The sequence below is a fragment of the Lycium barbarum genome, chromosome 12 (genome assembly GCF_019175385.1).
Source record: "Lycium barbarum isolate Lr01 chromosome 12, ASM1917538v2, whole genome shotgun sequence".
In the NCBI taxonomy this organism is placed as follows: Eukaryota; Viridiplantae; Streptophyta; class Magnoliopsida; order Solanales; family Solanaceae; genus Lycium; species Lycium barbarum.
The window spans coordinates 49,796,454-49,812,111 of NC_083348.1; the positions used below are offsets into that span (position 1 = coordinate 49,796,454).

General features: G+C 37.5%; 2 protein-coding genes across 4 annotated transcripts; both read right to left on the minus strand.

The window, feature by feature from the left end:
* Positions 1-289: 289 nt before the first annotated feature.
* LOC132624254 (uncharacterized) lies at positions 290-721 on the minus strand. The gene has a single exon (XM_060339059.1). The coding sequence runs from the start codon at positions 719-721 to the stop codon at positions 290-292; it is 432 nt and encodes a 143-aa protein (XP_060195042.1).
* A 2,208-nt stretch (positions 722-2,929) lies between these two features.
* LOC132623976 (uncharacterized protein At4g06598-like) lies at positions 2,930-10,826 on the minus strand. 3 transcript variants are annotated; one of them, XM_060338791.1, is made up of 5 exons: positions 10,643-10,826; positions 6,714-7,457; positions 4,858-4,933; positions 4,634-4,760; positions 2,930-3,609 (listed from the first exon to the last, which is right to left on the minus strand). In XM_060338791.1, exons 2-5 carry the CDS (start codon positions 7,433-7,435, stop codon positions 3,419-3,421), a joined length of 1,116 nt encoding a protein of 371 aa, XP_060194774.1. In that variant the 5' UTR covers positions 7,436-7,457; positions 10,643-10,826; the 3' UTR covers positions 2,930-3,418. The 3 variants fall into 3 exon arrangements, with proteins under 3 accessions (XP_060194774.1, XP_060194773.1, XP_060194772.1); XM_060338790.1 differs by having other exon boundaries at positions 10,538-10,826; XM_060338789.1 differs by having other exon boundaries at positions 6,714-10,826.
* Positions 10,827-15,658: the final 4,832 nt, after the last annotated feature.

The following is a 15,658-nucleotide window of genomic DNA, read 5'->3' on the forward strand; positions in this document are numbered from 1 at the left end:
TCGAGAATATTGAGAGGTAGACTTTTTTTTTCCAAGAGTTCCATCCTTATGATGGAGGAGTTAGGCATGACTCCAACCTGTATATTTACCAAAAATCATAATTACACGGAGGATGACATAGACCTTAGCCTCATTTACATAGTGGAGGTTGGATAAATCCATCCTATTTCCCATTTGTATAATAATATTAAGCTGAAAGTGCTGATTAGTATTGCCTCTACTGTTTGATTGAAACCAACGGTAAAAGGATACTAAGTACATCAAGAGGTGCCACAAAAATTCAAACAAGTCAGCTACCATTCGATATGAATTTATTTCTTTTGCTTCTAAATCTGAAATTTGGGAGCCCATCAAGTTCTAGCTTCATTAAAGCTATAACCTTAGCAGGAAGGAGGGAAGCTTCAGTGAAGATAGTAGAAGTTTTTGAGTCTTCTCCCAAGTTAGCAAATAGGTCCGCTGTAGAATTTCCCTCTCTGTATATATGTTTGAACTCAAAATCACCATGTCTAGTTAATCTCTGAATCTTAACAATAATCTCAGTTAGTTGCCAGGGTGGTTTTAGCTTTTCTTTGATCATGTTGATGACCATAAGAGAATCAGATTCCACCATAACATTCCGAAAACCATTATCCTTACATATGTTAATCCCTTTCCAAATGGCCAATGCCTCGGTCATATTGTTGCTGCATTGCCCATAAAATTCAGCAAAGGCATGACTCATTATACCTCTGTGATCTCTTATGATGCCTCCTCTTCCAGCTGAACCTGGATTTCCTTTACTATAACCATCCACATTGAATGGTTACAGGTGTCTGTGATTGATCTGCCTTTGATGAAGCCTGTGTGATTAGGTGAGACCAGCTTGTGCATGAGGCAACTAAGTCTTTGATTAACTAATTTTGAAAGGATCTTGACTGAAAAATTATTGTTACACCTTGGAAAAGTCCCCGTACATGTACAATGAATAGACCAACGAAGGGCATGAGTGTGCGACGTTTTACTAAGTAGGGAATGACGATTCATGAATTTTTGGAAATAAGAAAGTTGTAGAATTTCAATTCAGCCAGTGGTCGTAAAACAGAATACGGCCTGTAAAGTGATTTACGGACCGTATACTGCCATCGTCCTCCAACGTTCCAAAAATTTCAACTTTCTGTCCAAAGTTTAAATGGTAAAATACGACCCAGTTTACGGACCGTAAACTGAAATACGACCCGTAAACTGTGGTCGTAAACCATCATGACCTTCAGCAAACCTTTCTGTTTTTGATATGCTTAAATACGACCACGTTATACGGCCCGTAAACTAGTATACGGTCCGTAAACTGTGGTTTACGACCACTGTACACCCCGACGACTGTTCATTAAAAATCAGATTTTGTGATTATTATAAGTGACTTTCTCATTCATTTTCATTCATATTTCATCTACAACCTTCAAGAACCCTCTAGAACTTATCCAAACATTTCATCCACAAAATTTAAGAGAATCAAAGGGAGATCAAGATCAACAACACCAAATCCATGAAACAAAGTGTGTGAAACTCAAGTGAAGTTCATCCAAACCAAGAAATTCCAAGGAAGGAAAAATAGGGTTTTGAGGAAGGAGGAAGAACTCCACTCTAGGCTTGTTCCACCACCATCTAAGGTAAGTTTTATGACTTTAGCATGTTGTTTAAGGTATTGAAAATCTAAGATGCTTGAATTGTAGAAAGACATGGAAAATTGGTCTTAAATGGGAGAATAGTGTCATAATTGAATAGTAGTTGAATAGAACCATAAACGTTGATGTGCCATGATTATGAATATGTTGTAAATGATGTTTAGACCAGGAAATAAGCATTATATATGAGAAAACGCGATAACGAACTATAACTAATGTGGAGAAAATAGAAAAATGGTGGATTTTGCTCAAAGTATATGAATGACGATTGTTGATACGATATTGTGAAGTGTTGTTGTAAATGTTTGGGAGTTGATATAGACTATGAGAAAATTAGAATAAATAAAGGAAGTGCTGCCCAATTTTCTCTAGAAATAGTGACGCATTCCCGTAGTCGATTAACTAACGTCAATACGAATTCTTTCGTGAAGGTAGCGACGTGAAATTAAAGGAGAGCAAGTGAACGATAGCTTAGCTAAACGACAAAGGTATGTGAGGCTAGTCCTTTCTTTCTATGGCATGAATCCCATGATATGATTCTTCTTCCTTTCCATGATTCTCCTATATTCCGGAAAGCCAAGAGCTTAAGATTATGAATAGCTATATGAGTCAAGAGATATGATAGGACGTTCCTATAAAGTAAATGATGTCGTCCATTTTATACACTCACCTTACATACTAATCCCTTCAAGGTGAGGAAGAATGTTCATGAATGCCCATAATGGAATCGAGGGTTCACGACCTTACGTCTCGACCCGATTATATAAAAACCCATATGGTTACCTGCTCTTGTGCCTAGTGGCTCCAAATGTAGGACTCAAAAATGGCATATGAATTTTTTATGTAGTTGAATCCAATTTAAATAAAACGGGTTTAAAAATGAAATTAGATTATTTTGGAGAATTTGAAAATTTCCGTTAAGACAGAAGTATATTTGAAATGTATAATGACGGGAAGGGTATTTTTGACCCAAATTTGTAATGGAGGATATTTTTAACCTTTTTCCCATAGTAGAGGGGCATTTTTTACCCTTTTCCTCAACGATTAAAAAACCAAAATTTCTACCTTTCTTTTGTTGATATAACCTACCGGATCCAAAAGATCTAATATGAGTTCAACGATATAATTATCTCAGTTTTTTTGCTGGTAATAAATGCATAGCTCTGGAGCAATGAGATAACCAATAGTATGTCATTTAGAGAAGAATTACTTCAAACTTGAATTTCTTTAGTATGGAATAGGTTTTGTTTTGCCGCGTACCATTAACGAGTGCGAAAACAGAATGCTTTCATAGCCTAAAGAAGAAAGGAAATAATAAGCTGATGGAGCTTCAGTATCATGCTTACAAGTCAATGTTCATGAAAATGTACCCAAGAAGGTAAAAATGATGGAACAAATAGCTGGGAAATTTTACGACAGAGAAAGCTGATGGGAAACTGATGAACTTTAACATACAAAGGAAAATACATGCCGAAATTAATCACCTCAGGTGAGTCAACTGCCACAAATGCTATTCCCTAGCATTGACCACCAGGCGCATATAAAAAGACCACTATGCTTAACAAATAAAGCTGAGGATACATACCATGACGGATATTAGAATCACCGCCAGAGGCAAAGCCGTCGAGAGAGCACAAGGACAGCAAGAGTTCTTTCTGATCATGCACAATAAAAATCGTCTTCATAATTTGCCAGGAAAAATCAGCTGAGGGTGAGTTAAGAAGATGCGATTAAAGTCCTAGCTACAGTCACAGTCATCACATGTGAAGTTGGCCTGAGCCCTCTTTGTGTTTCAAAGAGAGGTCTGCAAATTGTTGATCGAGATCCCTACTAGTGGTGCGCCGATGGCTAGAAGATGATTGCTGTTTCTGCTGCGGCTGTGGCAGTTGCTGTTGCTGATACAATGCTCGTAGTCTTCCTCTTTCTTTTTCCAGTACTTCATGCTCCACTGCGCAGAACATTCACAGGGTTTAATTTCCCGAGAAGCTAATAAAATAAACTTACTATATCAACATTATTAGCTTTTCAATCACCACTATCCCAAAAACAGAAAAGTTTTTCCTATTTGAAGTACATATCTAAACTATGAAAGTTCCTCAGACTTGATCAAGGAAAAAATTTGGCTCTAGAAAAGTTTTAAGTATAATTACTCGACTTTCTTTGTTAAGTTAGATTGTGCAATGTCCTTGAAGCGGAGATCAAACAGTAATCTATAAGATTATAACCCCATTATTCAATAGTGATAAAAGCATGGTAGCCACTTTTCTTTTTGTTGCTTTCTTCTTTCAAAAGGTAAACGTTTTGATGTTGGAGGCTTGAAGCACAAAAGAGGGACCCCCTCTTATGCCAGAACGGCATCTAAAACCCAATGATATTTTTGCAGTGGATTTTTTTGGTTTTGCTCCTTAAGAAACTTTGACCTAGTTCTGTTATCACTTGGAAAAGTAGATAACAACTTTGATCTTCTCCCAGGAAGCACAATGGTTTGGGTTGAATCAACTACAATAACACTTCTATTTTTATTAGTTATTAATTCCAACTATTAGTTATTAATTCCAACATTATTTTCCAGAGTTAAAAGTTAAAACAGCCTTCACAATAAATAGATGTTTATGCTTTCAAAAGTGATCGGCAGTAAGAATAAAGCATGCTACTGCATATACAGCTCTAAAGAAGCTAGACAAATTCATAAATTTATACAAGTTGGAGATTTCCGGGACATCATTTTTCACAAGAAAATGACGCTTTCTGGAATTACCACGAGGTATCCCCATTCCTCCAATGTGCTTCCAGTTTTGGGAAAACCAAACCCACTTTCCCAGCTCATCTGAATCCCAGTCAACCCTAATTTTGAATTATTTAGGTTTGTACTCATTATCAATGTGGTGCATATTCAACTTTACAACACCAATTCAAGCACTGGAAATAGCAAGTACAACAATAAAGTATTAACAGATAATGAAGAAACTTACAATACTTTATCAGCTGTTCTTGAGTTAAATTTTCTAAGCGCTGCTTTAGGGCTTTATTCTCCATGCTGAGGATAAGATTCTGCTGGTTAAGGAATTCAAGCTCAGCGGACACTTCACAACCCTCAGCCTGGAATAAAAGAAATGATCAGATCAACATTTTGAACAATATACAGCATCCATCATACATCCATTTATCTGAGTATATTACTTAAAGCTTCACATGCCTGCAGAACTTGTACATTTCTTTCAAGCTCAGATATGTATTGAAGCTTCCGAACTCGTGACCGTTGAGCAAACTGTCTGCATTACATGGCACCTTCTCTTTAATAAACTTCATTATACGTTAAATAATATCTGGACAATGTGCAACTAAGTAACACAAATGGCAGATAAGTAAATCAGTTGGCAAATTCCATAATAAAGGAGGATAAATTGTAGGCCAATTATATTCTTCCACACCTAAATATCAAGATGCTCCCCCCCCCCCCCCCCCCCCCCCCCCCAAAAATCAAATTAGATGATAGAAGGCCATTTGATTGGTGTGAAGTTTAAGAAAATGTCTTGTGTAAGTTGATACGTTCAAGTAATGGGCAAAGCGAAATTAATCACTCTCTTTGCATTGCACAGCTTTGGAAAACAAAAGCCCCCTCCAAAGTGGCTCGTTTCTCTTGGTTGGTGGAAAAGGACGCATGTTTCACACAAGACAATCTCCAAATAAGGGGTATCATTTGGTGCAGAAGGTAACATTTATGTGGAAAGGAAGCTGAAAGTGTAAATCAACTTCATCTTTTTTTTTTTTTTTTACATTGTAATGTAACTGCTAAACTATGACAAATCTATCGGAATATCAAACGCCTTAAATGGGTGATGCCGAGAACTTCTGTTGATTACTTCAGTGCTGGAACAGGGGCAACAGGAAAAAGAAGTCATTTTGGTGGAATACCTTTCCAGCTAGTATTTCTGTGGAACGCATGTAAGGAAAGGAATACTAGATGCTTTGAAGGTAAAGCTAATTCAATCCAAAAGATCAAGTTTAATTGTATACTTCTAGTATTTCTGTGGAACGCATGTAAGGAAAGGAATACTAGATGCTTTGAAGGCAAAGCTAATTCAATCCAAAAGATCAAGTTTAATTGTATACTTCTGTTTACTTTGGTGTTAAGATGAACTTGTCAATGACGCGGAATCAATACTCAACCTGTTATAATATCTACAAGATTAGAAAGGGATGATTTTCTTTTGGTTTTTTGCTCACTTGTACATATTCCAGAACTTCCTTTTCCCTAGTGCTGCAGATTTAATACAAGTACCTTTTGCCAAGAAAATAAAATAATGTCTTTGCATTAAATTGAATTGTTGAAGATGGGAAATTTTACTTTTAGGAGAAGGGTCCAGGAACTTCAGGAGGGCAGAAAAAGAACACAGTCAAGTAAGTTGAGGTGGAGGGAAGAAGAAATGTTCATGACACACACACACACACACACATACATACATACATATATATATATGTGTGTGTGTGTGTGTGTGTGTGTGTCATTTTTGTAGCATAAACATGAACAGATTTGTTGTTAAATGTTAAATCCACCTATTTTAGTCAACATCTATGGAGTTATAAGATTTGAACAACATAGGAATCCCTTGAAAAATTTAAAGAGCATAGACTACCCTACTACTTTGGCTGTAGGCCGGTATCATGTTCAGTGTATAATATCTTCAAAGTTTTAGGTAAAAACTCAGAATCACAAGACTTATTATCACTGCACTCACTAAGAGATTCAGAAGAAAACAACATGTTCAAATTACTTATTAATGAAGTTAGAATCCTATTTATGGTTATGAGCCTCCAACACACCGAAATATCCAGTAAAATGATAGTATGGGCATGCAACAAATACAAAACAGAATGACAGACAAACCATGGAAACAGAAACAAAGAACTATACTATAAACAGAAACAAAGAATTACCTAAATTATTACTGCAACAGAAACTATAATCACTTGCAAATTTCAACATACTGAAAATATACTTGTTCACTTCACAACTATTTCATTTGGGGTTGCTGAGCTAGTTACACTTACTGCTTTGCACGTTTTGTGTCAGTTTCTGATGCAGAACTCTTGCTGTGAGAAGAATCCTTTTTTTCACCAGATCCTTTTTGATCAGGAGGGACAGATTCAACTAAATCCTGCTTGTCACTTCCTGCAGATTTAGGCCTCTCTCCTTCTTGTGGAGGACATGACGGTCCCAAGCTGTGAGTCTTGACATTTTCTCTAAAAGGGGAGAGGCCACGGGTATGTGGTATTGCATTTGGAGATGCATCCCGTGCACTACTTTTTTGTCGGTTTGTGGAGTTCTGATCAACATGAAATGTGCCATGCCGAGCATTTTTGTAATAGTCAAAGTCTTGGGATCCCCAGGAAGGGGCATGAGTTAAATTTCTGAATTTGTTATCATCTTGAGCTATGTAATCTAAGTTTGCAATGTTAGCAGCATCAAAATATGTAAAGGAGTCACTAGATGAACGTCGATGGCCACCTCTGCGCACAGGAGTTTCCGGCTCGTTAAGAAGATCATCTAACCAAGATGGTTGCTCCTCCATAAGACAGCTTTCAGAAGAAGTACGCTGATGGTGTGAACCATCTCTATATTTTGAAATGTCCTTTTGGGTGACAGTAGAACTAGGGACATAATCTACATACGAAGGAGATATGCTAGGAAACGGACTTTTAGGAGGCAGTAAAGAGCTCTTTCCATTGTACATCATATTTCTCATGCTAGATGCCCCCTTGGAATTTGCCATAGCAAAGCACAGAAGATCCCAGCTAAAGAATGAGATAAAGGTAACGTGTATGAAAAAAAGAAAGGAAACAATTGTATCCATAAATAAGAAGACAAAATTACCAATTTAAATCAATGCTAGAGAATTTACAAGTAGCTTATTCTAAAGCACCAGAAAAAAAAAAAAAGTAAACAAATAATCAGTCAGATGGACAAAGAAGCTAACTTTACTATAGTAAATCTATCCAGAAACAAATCCCATTATATCACGAGGCAAAGTCTAACCGGAAAATCTGAGAACTTCTATGCTAAAAACCAATCAATAGAAGTCAATTTTCCAACCTAATACTAAGACGAGAATAGGAAATATATGGAATAAAAGTTACACACTACTAGGAAAAGCTCGTGTGCCTCTGCATCACGTGATTAAAGAGGATATCAGGATATGGAACAAATGGACCATGAACATTTTATTTCAAGATACTAAGAGTGAATGAAAGGGGGAAGAAGAGAAGGTGAAAGAGCATGTTTATCACCAACAGAGGATCGAAGAAGATTGTATGCTCACCTCAACTATGCAGAAGCACTCAAAATAGATAGACAGAATGAATGCTCGCCTTAAATTTGCAAAAGCACTCAAAACAGACTGCCATCTTCTTTGGGCAATTCTTTCTTTTTTCTTCATTGTTCAGGGAAAGAGGATTAAATGTGTATAACATGTGTTAATCCAAAAATTCATCAGAATATTATGTTCGCCACAAATCAAAGTCTGAACTATCTGGTTGCAGTGATATGTACCAAGCATTTACTAATAAATACGCTATCATTTTAAGGAAAAGGGTTCAAAATAAAAGATCAATAACAAGGGAAAGAAGAATAGTGAAATACATAATATCCCACCTTCTTCAAATGGAAGGAAAAAAACATTTCCTAACTTTGTAACAGGAAGCTATGCTTTTCTTTAGTTATGATGTTTTGTGTAGAATAAAGAAGTATAGACCTGACTTGAGGCCTGTGATTCAGAAGAAATTCCAATAGCTTTGGAATGAATATTGTTATGAAGTTATAGCTACAGTATTTCATTAGAGTCATGTTAGCAAAGTAGTCAAGACATGTTGGTGGACAGGTACAAATTCCGGATCGATCTCTAAGGAATCCTATTACAAGCTTTTGTTCAACTTAGCAGCAAATAGTGTGGATTCATTTAGAGAATTAGATTGAAAGTGAATCTCCTCTGGCTTTACCAGTAAGCAAAGCAAAAACTTGCTGCATGTTTGAAAGAGCACATTACGTGTCAGACAAGTGTAGTACATATTTGCATCTCTAGATCACTACAAACAAGTAGCTCTAGGCATCCAAGTTCAAGGATATAAATCAAAGCCCTGCCTCGATTGAAGAGCTTGTCAAAGGAGTTGTCATTGAAGAAGTGAACACCACACGTAGCAGGACGATAAGGCTTTCAGCAACATTAACTCTTCTCGGAATGCATTTGGAACAGTGTGATCAAACGCAAAAAGCGCAAAAAAGTTGTAAGGTACATTGGGGCTTCAAGCGCAAAGCACAAATAAACGTGGGCTTTTATGAAGAAAGACACAAATAGAGGGAAAAAAATACAAATATATATGCGTAGTCCAAGACTAATAATTAAAATGAAAAATAACAAATATATGGACAAAGAAAATTGAAAACATGTTACAATAAAGTGAAAAATCAATTGTTTAGTGTTGCCTCTTCAGGATTAGGTTTATTGCAAGGAAAAGTATGTCTTATAGCGTTGTTGATGACGACACTAAAGCGCCCATGAAGTGAGACGAAGAGCTCAACATGTTTTGTGCCTCGCTTTAGGACTTAAGCGCGCCTTTGATAACACTGATTTGGAAACTATTAATCAGCCAAAAAATTCCAACCAGGATAACTCAAACTACATTTTTGTTATAACTGTGGTATCCGGGCCATATTGTGCGCACCTCGACTAATTCCACAGGATACCTGGCACCTCCCACCAACAACAGATACCAGGAAACTCTGTCCACCAAGACTAGAACAAATAGGAAGAAATCACCTAGTGTTTTTTGTCAAACTGTAGCTTTGCTACCTCTATGTAGACACTTCAGGATCAATCTCTCCTCACTAAGTGACTTTATCATGGGAACCCCATGTCAAACCAACAACCACGACTACTTAGCCTCAACCCCCCAATAGATGGGATCCACGACCTGAATCATATGTACCCTTTCTGTTATATTTGGCCGTGTTACATTCCACTATTCAATAATTTGTCTAGACAAATTTTTTTTTTTTTGTTTTTTGAAAATGTAACATTTTGTCTAGACAAATTATGATCTCTTGGAAACTAGTGGTCTCTAAAGCTCATACTTATTCTTGCACCTGACATACGGATCCCTAAATAAACTAAAAATACTACTAGAAAATACAGGACCTAAGGTAAGTATGCCAATAGGATTGAACCTTAATCCCAACTACTTGGCGCAACATACATGGCGGAAACTAGAGGTGTCAAATGGGTAGGTTGGGCTGAATTTGGGCAGGTAAAATAATAAATTGACCCCGCCCAAAAGTTACTTGGCTGAAATGGGCTAAAATGCGGGTCATAACCGAACCCGCCCAATTCTTACTAAGTTTTAATTGCTTTATTTGTTCTTTCATAATATTTTAGTACCTTATGAAATTATTATTTTTCTTAATTATGGCTCTATTTTTCATATGACAAGATTTCTCATGAGTCTATTTGGGCTACATATCAGCCCAACTTTTGATAGGCTGAAATGGGTTGAGCTAATAAATGCGCAAGTCAATAATCCGCCCAAACTTGGACGGATTGGGCGGCGGGTCATGTTTTGATGGGCTAATTTTGGCACGTCTAGCAGAACCCTATGTGAAATCATTATCAACATACACATACACACACAATCAGAGATTACGTCCACGTTAAACATCTAAACGAGCAAAAAAAGAATTGATATAACAACTACTGATGGGCGATTAGGAAAGCAAGTAAACTAAAATAGACACACATTTACCCCCAAATCTCATGCTTAACATAATAACTTATTTGAATTTAACTTTTCTCACCAATTGAACAAACAAAGTTAAGAAGATTCACCTGTTTTTTCTCTTTTCACCCTAATTCTTTTACGTGTAATTGGCACAAAATTTCCCAGCTAAAAGAAGGCAATTAACGATAAGGAATATATGAAGAGAATTTTACCGAGGTAAAAAAGTGTAGAGCTATATTGATAATAATGAAGATCTCAAAATAATGAAGATCTCAAAACAATGTGATGAAAAATGGAAAATTAAATCAACTTTAATTTCTTCTTCTTGTGTAAATCTATCTAGTACTTTCTTTCTCCTTCACGTCTAATGTTGAGAAGGGGACATTGACAACCCAAAATGAGATGGCTTTTTATTATTTTACACTCTCATCCTCAAAGTTCTTTGGTATTCGTGTAAACACCCGTATTGTGTATCACCCTTCTCAATACACTCTTCAGGAGTCCGGAACCAAAATAACCAAAAAAAAAAAAAAATTTGAATCAAAATATCCCAATAAAAAAAAAGGTTACATAAATATCTTTAGCACAGTAAAATTTTAGCACTTAACTGTGACGGAGCCGTTAAGTACTTTAGCACAGTATTTTGCTGCGCTAAACCAAAGTTTCTCTCACCTATAGTGTAGTATTTTACTGCGCTATAAGAGTCCACCATTTTCCAAAAACAGCCTCTTATTACATTTTCACTCTTTTTTACGTAGTTTAGTCGTATATCAATTATGCTTTGAGACTCCGGACTTCAATATTTTATATAGAACCCTACTGATATTTGTACAATTAATAAGGTAGGATCAATACATCAAGGATACACAAAAGTTTGGATTGTCGTTTTAGTGGTTGAAAAGTGCTCGAAGTCCTTTTTTGTTTGAAGACTTGTAGTCATTAGCTTTACGTTATTTATTTTTTAGGGTTTCGTATTATTTTTAAATTAATGGTTAACTTTATTTCGAATGTGTCACTTTTTTTTTATTATCAATTTAGGATGTGAAACTATAAACAATAATAAAGACTAAAAAAAAAAAAGGGCAGCCCGGTGCACTAAGCTCCCGCTATGCGCGGGGTCCGGAGAAGGGCCGGACTAAGATAATATTTATAAATATGCAAAAAATATATAATATTTACGATAAATTGTACAACACTAATGTATATACACTATCGTGGATCGGTCCCACATGTGGTATGCCTGAGACTATCCTTAGGCCTAAGGCTCATACCATCCCCACCGCCCTCGCCATCGTCTCCATCGCCCTTTTTTCTCTTAATAACCGGGCGCTCCAAGTCATGATCATCTCCTCTTCCCCTGGCCCGTGCGCCTTTGACTAGAATGTGCTTCTTCTTGGGATCTGGTCCCGCTAGCATGGGCAGAACCTCATGCTGACCTGGGTCTGGAAACTCGACCTCTTCCCCATCGGGAGTGGCCACCGCAGGCGCCGAAGGATGAAACTGAAAAGTATATAATAATTAGTATCATTTCTTATTTATATTGAATACATTAACGTTTGTTGAATAATCAACCTGTGTATCAACGGGCGCTTGAGTAGGCTCCTGAGATGGGTCTGGTGGTGAATATGAGGTAGTCTCCTGGACGCGATGATGTTCGAAGTCCAAATAAATGTTATAAAAATTAAATAAATATTTACCTTATATTGAATAAAATTGATTTTAAGTAAAAAACTTACCTGCGCCTTGGTAGTCTCATGAGAAGACACCTCTGCCTCGGCAGGCTGATGAGAATGCTCCTGAATGGTCGCTCCTATGGACCCACTGGCGCCGAATCCTAAAATATGAAAAAAAACGAAATAATAAGTAACATACATATTTAAAATAAGTACTTTAAATAATCAAATATGTATATTAAATATTGACCTTATATTGAATAAAACTAATTTTAATAAAAAGCTTACCTGTGGCTCGACAGTCACATGGGAAGACACCGCTGGCTCGGCAGGCCCATGAGAAAACGCCTGAGTGGGTGGCTCTGGTGGACCCGCTGGCGCCAAATCCTAAAATATAAAATATTACTAAATAATGAGTAACATATATATATTTAAAATAAGTAATTTAAATGAACAAATAAGTATTTTAAATACTAACCGGGATAAAAAACTCATCGAAGTCAAGAATCCTGACTCCCTCTAAATTCCTCAGAGGCCGCTCATCAGCTAATGAAGCGCGTAACGCCGCCCAATCGATGTTATCACGCTCCTCCATGTATGCATTCTGGCTCGGCTGTGATAAAGACCCAAGTATGAACAAGTAGGAGCACCGGCGTAAATGTAGGTGAGTCCCCAGGTGAGCTACCACCGGCCTGGAATGGATGCGGATGGACTAGAACGGGAACGTCCTCTGGAATGGGATCGGCCTCAGCTGCCTCATCTACCAGATGGTGTCCTCCACCACCAGGTCCTCTAGTAGCAACACCGCGTCCTCTGGCAGTACGGCCTCCTCCTTTGGGAGCACCCGGTCCTCCTCCTGGCGCTGGCTGATACTCAGCCTTCGGAACAGGCTCCCGTATGTGCCTAATCTCTCATGCCTACCGGATTCCATCCTCGGATATCCATACCATCTCCGACGCAAGCCCCGCAAGCCCGGGGTAAGGCATATGCTCTAACCCCAACATGCGTAATCGATGTACGACCACGAGCTGCATTTGTGTTCAACAGTAAACAAAAAGTTATTTTTTAAAACGTAACAATTAATGCAATTAAATAAATCTAAATACGATAAACTTACCAATGCCTCGTACTGCCCCGCGAGTGCTGAGTATCCTACATCCCTTGCGGGACACAAAGCTGCTTTGCTGATCAATCGACGTGTGATTTGATGATACCAGCGCATGTAATCCTCAATGGGAGTCAAATGGACGACCAATGCTAAAATGCCCAACCTGTTCTCCCAACGGTGGAGACACCGCGACCTCCAAACCCCCTGACCTGCAAAAGGCCGGCAAACCATCTAATATAGCAGCGTACGACGTCCATATAAATAACTGCATAACATATAAATACAAATCAGTAATCACCAAGTGGAAAAGACGTTTAATTAAATTAATAATGTAAAGTTAAATAGTTTTACCGCATCGTCCGTCATGTGATCAAGCTGGTCCCGGAATGGAAGAATATTATGGTGCGTATCCACATCCCGATCAAAACCCGCTGTCCACCTCCTCGCATAAGGCATGTCAATCTCGAAGTGGTGCCTAGGTATAGGCTGAAAAGGCAGCATCCTCTCCCACGCCCATAACTGTAAGCGATATTAGAAAATACGATTTTTTAGTCGTCGTTTCAAGAGGTTTGTTTACTTTAAAGGAACACACACTTAAAATATTACCCGGAGAAGAGCAAAAAATCCACACACATCGCTGGCAACACCAATAGACGCTCGGCATAGGCATCTGTAAAGATACGCCAAAACAGCACTGCCCCAGCTGTAGTCTCCCAAGCGATCCAGATGCTCCAAGAAAACCAAATATCGTAAACTGACAAAGGCACCCGATGAGTTCGGGAACAAGATGCCCCCGAATATAATAAGCAGGTACAAATGGGCATGACGATCAATAACGTCCTGCTAGGTGCCATCCTCAACAGGAGGCACATCCTCCAAATAAGTGCAAAGTGCACTAATCTGAACCCGACTCTGTCCTAACATCTGGCCCTCGCCACCAGGCACGAAGTGGGTAATCCTAGTCAATCCCGTCACCCATGTACTACCATGAGGAGGCTCGTACCGAGTGTATAATGGCTCTCCATCTACCCGCAATCCAAAGAGGACCTCCACATCTTGAAGTGTACTCGTGGCCTCACCGGTGCGAAGATGGAAGGTATGTGTCTCCGGCCTCCACCGCTCAACCATGGCCGTAATGAGCGCCCAATCATGTTGTACCCGACCAACGGACACACAGCGATAGATGCCGCCCCGAAACAATATTTCTAAGACGCGAGGGTGTGGGGGGCGCTCGCGTAAAAGTGTCCACGCTCTCTGCAGCCTACGGGGACGGAGCCTAGTCGATATCCCTATAGTACCAGCCCATAATAACTCTGACCTATGACTGCCTTGCAAAGACAATACTGATTTATCATCGGGCCCTGGGTGAACAGCGGGCCCCGGGTGATCATCAGGCCCCGGGTGATCATCGGGCCCTAGTGGATCATTCGGATCCATGAAAGAGTCTAGTCTGTACAAACTAAATTAGTCATTACTCTTGAAATGAAAGTGAAATTATATTAACTAATTAATAATTTTAACTTGGAAAAAAATATCTACTTATTATCTTGAATACAATATTTATTTTGAATGTATAAATCTTTATTTGATAGTCTTTTCTAGTAATATTTGTTTAGAACTCTATTTTGAATATGTGATGTATTTTTAGTTGACCAAATAGCCAACACAAATATGATAAAATTAGACTAAAAGAGTACATTTGTCAACCACATTTTTTTTGGTCCTATACATTTTATCGTTAATGTATGTATTTATGAAATTCATAATAATTTTTATTTCCGTGAACATAAATATTAAAAGAAGAACTTTAACTATTATTTTTTAGATAATCTTTTTTTATTTAACATATATATTCATGCTTTTAAAATAATATAGATTTAACAATCCATAATCATTTACAACTTGTTTGGATGGTTGTTACCTATTGTATTATATTGTATTGTTAGCTTAACTACAATGTTTGCTTTGATTGTTACTTTTATTTTATTGTATCGTATCGTTAAATCCATCGTTACGTAACGAGGAAAGGTCCTATTTTATGTAACGACTGATTTGGTCCTATACATTTTATCGTTAACGTATGTATTTATGAAATTCATAATAATTTTTATTTCCGTGAACATAAATATTAAAAGAAGAACTTTAACTATTCTTTTTTTATTTAACATATATATTCATGCTTTTAAAATAATATAGATTTAACAATTCATAATCATTTACAACTTGTTTGGATGGTTGTTACCTATTGTATTATATTGTATTGTTAGTTTAACTACAATGTTTGCTTTGATTATTACTTTTATTTTATTTTATTTTATTGTATCGTATCGTTAAATCCATCATTACGTAACGAGGAAAGACCCTATTTTATGTAACGACTGATTTGGTCCTATACAGTACAACACAATACGATACATTATGAAACAATACATAACAATCATCCAAAC

Coding starts and splice junctions, on each gene's coding strand:
- LOC132624254 (XM_060339059.1), bottom strand. CDS start 721: ATGAGTCATGCCTTTGCTGAATTTTATGGGCAATGCAGCAACAATATG.
- LOC132623976 (XM_060338789.1), bottom strand. CDS start 7,516: ATGGATACAATTGTTTCCTTTCTTTTTTTCATACACGTTACCTTTATC. Junction 4,761..4,857: donor GAAATGTACAAGTTCTGCAG/GCATGTGAAGCT, acceptor CTTTTATTCCAG/GCTGAGGGTTGTGAAGTGTC. Junction 3,610..4,633: donor AGAACAGCTGATAAAGTATT/GTAAGTTTCTTC, acceptor TGTTCTGCGCAG/TGGAGCATGAAGTACTGGAA.